We start from the raw sequence: 10933 nt of genomic DNA, 5'->3' as shown, positions 1-10933 counted from the left end.
CCTTTCCGCTTAATGTTATTTGGATCATATGTTTTGCACGTTCATTCTTTTCCAGCCTGTTCTTCTGGGCACTAACTGCTAACACGTTATAGTCACCTTGAAATTTTCTCCGCTATTTTCTAATTAAAAGCTTAATAGCCCTGGAAACGGGAGTTCTTGTGGTGCAGTTTACCCCAGCCCCTTCTTCTGAAAAGCTTTCTGCTGGGATCCCATTATGTGCTTGAATAAACCCTTTCTGCGAGCAGAAATGGGAACTGGGGTTGTCAGGTGTTGAGTCACAATAGACTTTCAGGCAGGGGACGTTCTGCTAACATAAATACGAACCTGGCCCTATGGAGAGATGTTGTCAAATACAGGGACATGGAAAACATTCCCATCAAATATGAGAAAAGGATTACGGCACTATATCAAACGAGTATTTCAGCCTGAACGCCCGGTGTGCAGCCAAGCGAGAGGGGGGCCCCCCGGCCCTAAGCCAGCCCGTCGCCACGCCGGGGCGGCCCGGGCCGGGAGCAGGAAGCCCCCCGGCCGGCCGATGTGGTGGAAGCGCCCCGCGGGCCCTTTTCCTGCTGGCTGAGGGAGGAGGGTCTTCCATCCCCGCGATCCCACCGCACCGGCACTTGCACCCCGCTTCTTCGTTTCGGTGGAACGGATTCCCGAGGGCGGCTGCGCATCACCTTTAACGCGCCTCTTGCAATTTTGATTTAATGTTTATTTTGTTTCATACATATTTGGTCCGCGGAGGAAGCACAGCTGGATTGTTTTTCTACACGCACACGCTCCCTCCCCGCTCCCTCACCCCCCGGATGGGGACCTGCGACTCTGTAAGATGCCTGGCGGGGGAGGCCAGTTAGCGATAGTACGGCGGGCTGCAAAGAAACGGGGGGATCCCACTGGCGCTGCAGGAAAACGGGCTGTTGCCCGCACCATATTCGATTCACGTCCCCGCCTCGGCGCGGTTAACCCGCAGCAGAGGGTGCTTGCGGTTGGCAGCTTGTCCTCCCTTACACCGCTCCACACGGCCCCGGAGGGGAAGAGCTCCCTGAGTCCCTTTCCCCCAGAACTAGAAAAGCAGTTCGGGAAGAACCCGGTAACGAAATACCACGCAAAAAAAGTGACACACATTGTGCTTTTTATTCTCTCCAGCGAAGTACTTCCTGAGTTTCAAATCTGACTTTCTAGTTACGTACCCTCCCGCGTTAAACGTTTTGTTTCGTGCAGCGGTTTCAGTGCCGAGAAAAGTTGGGGGCTCTCGGGGCAGCGACACAGGTTCGAGTCCAAGCAGCAGCCCCAGCCGCTCGGCCGACTCTGCGCCGCTGGGACCCGGTGAGCGGGCAGACAAACGCCTTGTAGCGACTTTGTTTCTGCCCAGCCGATATTCCCATACTCTCTTTCACTAATACATTCCACTTGGATCTAAAAACCCTTGTTCCCTGATTGGAAATACCCGTTTTCCAGCGAGGAACCTCCCCGCGGCCGGAGATACAGAAAGGGCCCGCGGCGCTGTGCCGCTGCTGCCGGGAAGCTCCTGCTCCGGGGCAGATTCCTGCGGCTTCAAAACTTTGACAAAACTTTGGGCTCAAAGTCCCCCGCAGCGCCGTTCGCAGTGTCCCGTCAGCTTTCGAGGGGCTCCGTGCGGAATCCAAACGCCCTGTCCGGACTTTGAGATTCCCGACCCCATGGGGCCAGGTTCGGAGCGAAGGGAAGCGTCCTAGACCCTGCTCCACCCCAGCTCCGGGCGCTTTCGCGGGGTGAGCCGTAGGAGGAGAGTGGGGAGGGGGCATGGGTGGTGACATCAGGTCCCGGTCCCGGACAGGCCCGCTGGGGGATAGACGCCTCCGGCACGGCGCGGGCATCCCCGTCGCCCCCGACGGCGGGTCAGAGGCCTCCCCACTTGCTGCTCCCCCGCCCGGTTCCCTCTTACTCCCTCCCTCCTCTCCCTCCTTTCCCCCGGCTGCGGCAGGGAAGGAGGGAGGGGGGCGGGCGGGGGGCGGGAGCGGGCGGAGGGGCGCTGGGCTCAGCGGGGCGGCGCGGGCAGCGGCAGTGTCGCTCTGGCCGGCGGCAGCGCTCTGCCCGCCTGTGCCACCGCGGCGGGCGGTGGCTACCCGCGCCGGCCTGCGGCCGGGGCCGCGCCCCCCGCGAAGCCCGCGGGCAGAGGCGCCCGCCTCCTCTCCTCTCCTTCACCGCCCCGGCCTCCGCCCGCTCCCGCTGCCCTCTTCTCCGCCCCGGAGTCGGCCGGGTTCCTCCCGCGGGCATGAACGGCTACGGCTCCCCGTACCTCTACATGGGCGGCCCGGTGTCGCAGCCGCCGCGGGCTCCGCTGCAGCGGACGCCCAAGTGCGCGCGGTGCCGCAACCACGGCGTGCTGTCCTGGCTGAAGGGGCACAAGCGCTACTGCCGCTTCAAGGACTGCACCTGCGAGAAGTGCATCCTCATCATCGAGCGGCAGCGGGTGATGGCCGCGCAGGTGGCGCTGCGCCGGCAGCAGGCCAACGAGAGCCTGGAAAGCCTCCTCCCGGACTCCCTGCGCGCCCTCCCAGGGCCGCCGGGCAGCGCCGAGCCCCCGGCCCCGCCGTCGGGGCCGCCGCCCTGCGCCGCGCCGCCGCGGGCCCCCGCCGAGCTGGCCGCCGCCGCCGCCCTGCGCTGGGTCGCCGAGCCGCCCCCCGCGCTCCCGGGGCCGCTCCCCAAGGCAGGTGAGGCCGGGCCGGGCGCCGTGGGGGATATGCGGGGCCGGGGAGGAGGGGGACGGAGGAAGAGAGGGAGGGAGGGCAGCGCCCGGGCCGGGACCCTAACGGGCGGGTTTCGGGAGACGGGTGCATGGGTGAGGAAAAGCGACTGCTTTCCCTTCCTCCCGATGGGCGTCGTGGGACGGGGAAGCAGGGAAAGCCCTGGCTCCTTCCCGCACCCCGGCGAGTGCGGTCAGTCCCTCTTAAAAAGCGAGGAGCCGCTAAGTGCTGAGCTCTCTCCTCGTCCGGGCTCGCAGCCGCCGGGATCAGCGGAGGGGATCGCGAAACGCCGCGATCGCCAACTGGCTCCCCGACGTGCCGCCGGGGGCCCCGTTCTCCTCGGTCAATCGGCGAATAGCTGCGTCCTCCGCAGATCGCCTCCACGCGTCCATCCGCCGCTCCCGGCCCCATTGAGCGGGCTGGAGCCGCTCCCCGCCTTCCCGCACACAGGGTACTGGGATACGGGACCTCGTCCAGGGAAAAAACCTCCAGCGGGAGCTTCAGGGCGGAAGCGGCGCCGGAAGCCCGAGGGTTTCTGCGGCGTAAGGAGGGCCGCGGGGCCGGCAGAGCATGAGCGGGACGAGCCGGCTGTTTCGGCTTCCCTCCCGCCCGGCGTGTCCCGGACGGGGATACTGACCCAGAAACCGCCGCCCGCCACCGGCACCCTGTGAGTGCGACCTACCGGTAACACACATTTCTGGCCGCAAAAGCAACGCTCCGGAGACACCATCCTCGTCCTCGTCCCCATCCGAGAAGGAGCCGGCAGCCTCCCCCGGCGAGGATGCCTGTCAGCCCACTCCGCTTGGCAAGCGGCAGCTGAGACGAAATTTTATCTGGTGCTCCGGGCGGGAATGGCAAACCCTGGGCTCCCGCAGAGCTCGGCTCCTTACGGCTCGCTGCCGGGTGGCCGGAGTCCCCGGCAAGGATGGGGGGTGAGACCAATCGGTCTCTCTATGAGGGCATGGGTATTGAGTGGTCCCGGACCCACAGCAGTCCGTCGGGGCCCCAATACGGGGCACAGCTCCTCCAGCTTTGAGGAAGACAAAACCCCGGGGTCGGTCGGTGTGGCGAGGTTACTGGTTGTATGAGACCCGCTTCCCCTTGGTTGGCTCTCGACATCGCCTGCCCGCCCTCTGTCCCTCCCCGTCCCCCGCGTTTCGGCCCGGTTCTGCCCGCCATGCCCCACAGCCGGAGCTTTGGGGTCCTTCTGCACCCCAACTATCCCTCTGGTCGCAGCCTCCCGTCGGCGCAGAGCCTCTCTTGGCCCCGCAACCGCGACAGCCCTTAGCCGGGGCGGAGAGCTAACGGAGGGAGAGGACGAAGCCGGGGGACAAAAAAAGGAGTGGAACCCCTGCCCCAAAACTCAACAGCAACAAAAAAAAAACCCCACCTTGACTCCTTCCAGAAAGCGAAACAAATAAACTTCGCCAGCAGAATACAAATCTGGCAGATAGGAACGGTATTGACTTGCACGCCCAACTTTTCTTTCCCCTGATATATGAACTTCCCAGTTTAAAAAGATTACAGTAATCGCGGGAGGACAGTGTAAATCGAATCTGATAGCAATAACTTTTGGGGAAGGTCAGGCTCAAGTGAAATGTTACCAAGCAACAGGCATTTTGTTTGCAAAATACAATCAAAGTGTATTGACGAGAAATTCTTCCTTGCCAGCCAGTCAGCACTTTCTGCTAACAGCTTTACGGGGAGAGGAAAAAAACCCACCCAACCGCAAACCCAAACGGAGGAGATCTTAATAAATCAAGACCCGCTACACATGCTCCCGCCTCCGCCCGTGGTTGAGGAGGTGGAGGTGGGGGGGGTAGAGGCAGAGCACCCCGGAACCCGGGAAGCATCCCCGAGTGAGCACAGAGCTCACTTAAACTGTTCCCTATCTCCGATGGTTACAGCGGCGGGGTGTGTGCAGGGGGTGTGTGTATGTCCCCTTTTATGAATATGGGACTATGTGGAAGGAAAGAGAAATATTATCTCCTCGGGAGGGGGTGGGGGGTGTCCTGCTATCAGCAGACACGATTTAACCAGATAACCTGTTCATTTCCGACCTGCAGGGCTTTCACTTTGTCTTCCCCGCTATCTGTATGATAAGCATCATCAGAATTAGGGTATATAATTACTTGCTCCTCCAGCCCACCCCGGTGCCCGCCCTGGACACTAATGTCCTGGACGTTTCTCTGAGGTATTTTCCGAGGCACGGCCGAATCAGACCCGTTTATTTTCATTCCTCCCCACCGAACCGGCCATTTCGGTGAGGCAGTTGTAAAGTTCTGCTTGACACAAGTACAGCCCCTCGGAGCTACTGCCCCTGTGACACCTGCCTGCGCTCACCCAGAATAATTCCTTCCTCGCCCTGACACCCCACTAGTGAACTCTCATCTCCCACGTGAGCGCGTTACACTTCTCTCAGTGGCAGTTATCAAGGCTTTTAAACTTTTTAATGCGACCCTACGCTGAGGCTTCTGTTGATTTTTAGAGCCTGCGTCCTAACGTAACACCGCCGTTCCAGTGGTAGTCTGGGAGTAGTGACTAGTCCCGTACAAAGCACCTTAGACCACTGAAGATAAGGTAGAAAGTCTGGAGTGAGACTAGTTAAAAACAAACAAAAGCCCCCCCCCCCCAAAAAAAAAAAAACCCACCCAAAAGAAACAGCAAAACACACACCCAACCAATACTAATTAACAAAAAAAAAAAACCCAACACCAAAAAACCAAACCACCCCCCCCCCAAAAAAAAAAAAACCCACACAAGCACCCCCACACCCCAAAAAACCAACAAATACGCCCATAAGTTTTACACGACCTCAGCTTTATGTGGTTTTATACTAGTTCTGGTATCAGTCCATCCTAATAATAGAACTAGGGAAAAAGGCAGATGTTTTTGTGATCCAGGAAAATCCGTGTTGCAGAAGGAGCTGTCCTTACAATCGAAGCGCAAACTGTTTCAGCAGAGAGGCAGCGGTGGGAATATCAAGGAAACAAATTTGGTTCCAAAGTATTAGACCAAGTTTTCCAGACAAGTTATTAACTTGAAGAGAACAGCTTCTCCTCTCTCACTCATTTCACTTTTCTTTTTTCTTCTTTTTTTTTTTTTTTTTTCCCCTTTACAATATTCGCCTCATGATCCTTAATCTACAAATCGGCGAGGAAATACCGGGTTAGACACTGTTCCAGATTCGTAGGTTTTATTTATTGGTGTAGGCTGTACCGCGGATGCGCGCACGGTACTTCCGCGGAACTGTGTTTTCGTGCGCGCCTGTACTGGCGCCCCGGAGAACTGGGCGCGTATTTCCGCGCACGTTGCTTGGTGAATGTTCCCCCATCGTTTGCATCGGTAAGAAAGCATTTCCCCGTGTTTCCGTGTGGCTGGATAAGTGAATTTGGTATAAAAAAAAAAGCGGGGGGGGGGGGGGGGGGGGAAGGGGGGCGGGAGCGGGGACGGAGACAGCACGACCCAAACCGCCCAAATCCCACAAGCGTTGAAAACACCTGAAAACGAGATTTCTGTCCTAAAGCCTAGAACACGGTCGCGTGCCGTGGGAGAAGTACCTTTGGCCGGGATTGAAGATTATGAACATAAAATTAATGATTTTGTACCTGAAAAATATAGATGCTTGGAGTGAAGACGCGCGCAATATTCCTACAATTCAGTGCCCACGTACGGATGTTTATAACGTACATCATCTCCCCCAGTGTTTGTTTATTTAACGTTGGCTGCTTTGTGCCTGTTTCAAACAAACGAAAAAAAAGCCCCAAACAAGCAAAACCAAACCCCCAAAAACCCCAAGCCCTGATCTCGGCAATTCTCCTGCAGAGGTGGGGATAGTGCCCCCCACACGCTTTCCACCTGGCTCTCCCCCGCGCCGTGATCGTGGTGTGCAAGGGGTGTTCAGGCGAGGGAAAAGCGTAGCCAGAACACGGACCTGCTGGGCAGGGCACCACCGGGAACCCGCCGGGTAAGCCGGCACCGACCACTAGACCCAACCCCCCGGAATATCGGTATGGGGCAGCGGGGGTGGGTGACACCTCAGCAGCCCGGGGCTGAAGCATGCCGAGGAAAAACCAAAACAAACCAAAACAAAAAACGCACAAAACCCCCCACAGGAAACCAAAACCCCCTGACACCGGTAGCGAAAAATGGTCTCCAAAAGACGTAGAGGGAGAGAAAAAAAAAGGTAATTAAACCAAAGCGCATCCAAACTCCGTGTTTACCGGAGGGTGATCCTCCTGCAGTATTAACAGCGTTTGATTTACATCACCGAAATCTTGTTTTACGGGCCTGAGCCTGCGAGCCCAGTGGTCTGATGGGATGGACCGCTGTGATCTGTGTGTACCAGGAGGCTGTCCCGGTGCAGGACCGAGAGCCGGGATCCGTGCACTGTGCTGGTGGTAACGATGGGAACTTCGGTGGGACGAGTTTTCAGAATTTGAAAAAATTTTTAGCTAAGACCCCCCCCCCCCAAAAGATAGTTTTAATTGTGTCGAAAGCTAAACAAACTTGAAATATCCTGAAAATAATAATTTATAAGGATCAATGAGAGTATTACGCAGATCTAATCTGGTGCTGGCGGTGCTTCATTTTTCTTTCTTTTTCCCTTCCCTTCCCTTCCCTTCCCTTCCCTTCCCTTCCCTTCCCTTCCCTTCCCTTCCCTTCCCTTCCCTTCCCTTCCCTTCCCTTCCCTTCCCTTCCCTTCCCTTCCCTTCCCTTCCCTTCCGCTCCCATTAGCCATCCCTAGGCTGCCTGGAAAGCCTTCGATGTATACATTGCCCATTCATTCAGATGTGAATTATTCTTGCCATCCCGTCTTTTGTAATAAATCCATTATTATGAACATATGAAAGGATTAGGAGGGAAACTAGTGTGAGCCTCCCAGTATCGTTTCTGGTTAGGCTTTTTTTTGTTGTTGTTGTTTTGGTTTGGTTTGGTTTGTTTTTTTTTTTTTTTTTTATTCTTTGCTGTTTCATTGTTTTTTGGTTTGTTTTTTTGTTTGTTTGTTTGTTTTTGGTTTTTTTGTTTTTATTTCAAATAATGGGTAAGCTGTGCCAAGGTCTCACCATCTCCTCAACAGGATACACAGTGCCAGTTTGCTGCCGGCCAACACCTCTGGCTTCCCCTCTGGCTGGGAAAACAAGACTGATGCAATGAGTGTATAAAGAAAAGCATTCATTCACTACCTACTAATGTGAAGGGCTATTGCTTCTCGGTTGGCACTGGACAGAGAACATAACCAGTATAGAAATGGACACCCAACCCAGGTTAGCCTGCTAAAACAGAAGAGCAAGATCTTCAGAAGCACATCTGTATTGCTCAACTCCACTCCCGTGCTCACCTTCTGCAGCCCAAACTAGCAGCATCCCACAACTCTGTAGGACCATCATTTCTGCTTGGCAGAAACAGGCCGCTCTCTCATGAGGAAAGCCTCTCTTTGCTGCGCTGACTGTCAGGCTCTGCCCTTCCAGAATCTCTTACTTATTTAAAAGTCCCATTCTGGTGAGCACAGGGGCTTCTCACTCAGTGGCAGGCTTGCTCAGACCCTGGGGTCCTTTCACAAGGTGAGTGAATTGCGGTGATGGTTACCCTTGAGCTGACCTGTCTGACACTCAACATCCTTCTGCATGGGGGAACGCCCTGCCTGTTCCTGGGCTGAGAGGGCCTGGGCAGGACTGTCTGTGCTGAGCGGTGAGGCTCAGGTGTCTGCATGCCTTACTTTGTTCCATCCTTATCAGGCAGGTGTGGTCATCAGCACACTTTGGGAGCCCTTGCTTGCTTCTTTATCTAGTTGGACTGATCACCAGGGGCTTGGGAAACTGAGAAAATGGTTGTTATCACCTTCTGTAGATAGTCTTTCATGTGTGCATTCATAAGCCAGGCCTGTGCAGTTAAAGCAGGTTCTGTCAGCCACCGCCTGGACAATGAGCCTTTCCCTTGATGTTGATGCTTCTCAGGGAGCTCGTTGTGCTGCAGGAAGACAGCCAGCAGAACAGAGTCCTTGGGAAATTACTGCAAACAGCCTTGTGCCAAAACTCTGAAAGCTGTCCATCTCTCTCATTCTCTTCGTTCTGACAAGCTGTCTTACACCAGAGGTTTCCATCCTCTGGCCAGGTGTTGCCAAAGTGACCAGAGATTTGGGGTATCCCCATTTTTGAGTATCCACCTGGGGGCAGCGTGGTCAATGGGCTTGTTTTCAGTCCTGTACTCAGCTGTGCAAGGCACTTGTAATAAATGCTGAGAAAGGCTATGGAGTTTCCATCCTTGCAATTATCTAAAACTCAGCTGAGCAGGGATGGGAGCAACCCGCTCCATATTTTAAGTCACTCCTGCTTTGAACTGGAGGTTGGATCAGATGCCTTCCAGAGGTCCTTTCCAAACCAGATTTTTCTATATTCTGTGCTCTTACAGCCAAGGCATCAGCTGTGCTCCAGAAGTTGAAAAAGGAAGAACCTGTGATTCTTGCTGGGGGAGGAACCAGTTTTGGTAGAACCAGAACTAGGATACACTGATTTATTTGAACATTTGCTTAATCTTCAGGCAGTAGTCATGACAGAGTTGTTCCACCAATGACAATGGACTTGCAGAGGGAATGTTGGTCTCCCAAGTGCTCTCTAGGTATCTTCAGTCAGTGAGATGGTGATAGTGAGGAATTGTGCTGTGCAGCTGTTGAAGTTCCTTTGCAAAAGCTTGCACCTGTGTGGTATGTTGCTGCCTTGTAGCCAGTGAGAAAAGATGGATGCAGCAGAAAAATGACCACTGCTGCTTTTCTTGTATATAGGAGAATGAGGCAGGTATCCATAAGGCAGCACAAAATGCCTACACGGGCTGATACTACTTGACCATGAAAACTGGTGGGGGTTTTTCTGTTTGGTTTGGTTTGGGGTTTTTTGTTTTGTTTTGTTTTTCCCCTGGGATTCTGCTCTGCTCACTTTAAGAAGACTCTATCTTCAAATGCCTATAAAAGTTTTTGGCCTCAGTTTTTTGTTAACTTCTCTGCCTTCTCTTTGCAGACATGAATGAGGAGCGGTTGGGTGATGCTGGTGGAGCAGACAATGCAGAGACCTACAGTGACAAAGACACAGACCAAAGGAGTTCCCCAGACATGACTAAAGCCAAAAGCTGCTTTACCCCTGAAAGCCCTGAAATCGTTTCAGTGGATGAAGTCGGTTATGCAGTTCAGAAAAATGGTGGGAGCACAGAGAGCCGTCCAGACAGCCCCAAGTACCATCCAGAGCAGAACCACCTCCTGATAGAAGGTCCTTCTGGGACAGTTTCTTTACCTTTCAGTTTGAAAGCCAACAGACCTCCACTTGAAGTCTTGAAAAAGATCTTCCCTAACCAAAAGCCAACAGTGCTGGAGCTGATCCTGAAGGGATGCGGTGGTGATCTGGTGAGTGCTGTAGAGGTTCTCCTGTCCAGTCGGTCTTCGGTGGCTGGTGGAGAGAGAACTTCTGCAGAATCTGATGGTCTTGTTTTGCCTTCCAATGGGCACATTTTTGAACACACGCTGAGTTCGTATCCTATTTCCTCTTCCAAGTGGTCTGTGGGCTCAGCATTTAGGGTTCCTGACACGCTGAGGTTCTCTGCTGATTCCAGTAATGTTGTGCCAAATCCTCTGGCTGTACCTTTGCAGCACCCTTTCCCTCAGCCACCACGTTACCCACTGATGCTGAGGAACACTTTGGCAAGAAACCAGTCCAGCCCATTCCTGCCCAATGACGTCACCCTGTGGAACACCATGACACTGCAGCAGCAGTACCAGCTGCGGTCCCAGTATGTCAGTCCTTTCTCTAGCAACTCAGCTAGCGTCTTCCGAAGCTCGCCTGTCCTTCCTTCCCGCTCATCGGAAGATCCCAGGATCTCAATCCCCGATGAAGGGTGTCCTATTGTGTCTAAGCAACCAATTTACACAGAAGATGAGTACGAAGAAAGGTCTGACTCTTCGGACTCAAGAATACTCAACACATCTTCTTAGTCTGACGTTCAACACGCGATAGCTAAGTGATACTTGCAGTGCAGCTGAACTAATGGACCCTAAGAGGAGGGACACGTACTCTGTGGAACCTTTGCAATTGTATTAAAAAGTGACTTTGCTTGGTATTGTACTATAGCAATAAAGACATAACTTATTTAAATTTCTTGCACTTCACTGGATAACGCCAAATAGCAATACTCTGGCTTTCATGCTGAGTGTGTGTTACAAA

The 10933-nt window shown here is 54.3% G+C and overlaps 1 protein-coding gene across 1 annotated transcript; it reads left to right on the top strand.

Annotated features, from left to right (window-relative positions):
* Positions 1 to 2254: 2254 nt before the first annotated feature.
* Positions 2255 to 10704, top strand: DMRT3 (doublesex and mab-3 related transcription factor 3; the record flags this gene model as incomplete). The annotated part of the gene is made up of 2 exons (XM_084279009.1): positions 2255 to 2693; positions 9740 to 10704. The coding sequence occupies 2 exons, from the start codon at positions 2255 to 2257 to the stop codon at positions 10702 to 10704; spliced, it is 1404 nt and encodes a 467-aa protein (XP_084135135.1).
* Positions 10705 to 10933: the final 229 nt, after the last annotated feature.

The sequence above is a fragment of the Gallinula chloropus genome, assembly GCF_964237585.1.
Source record: "Gallinula chloropus genome assembly, chromosome: Z".
Lineage (NCBI taxonomy): Eukaryota > Metazoa > Chordata > Aves > Gruiformes > Rallidae > Gallinula > Gallinula chloropus.
This window is presented reverse-complemented; position numbering and strand designations above follow the sequence as displayed.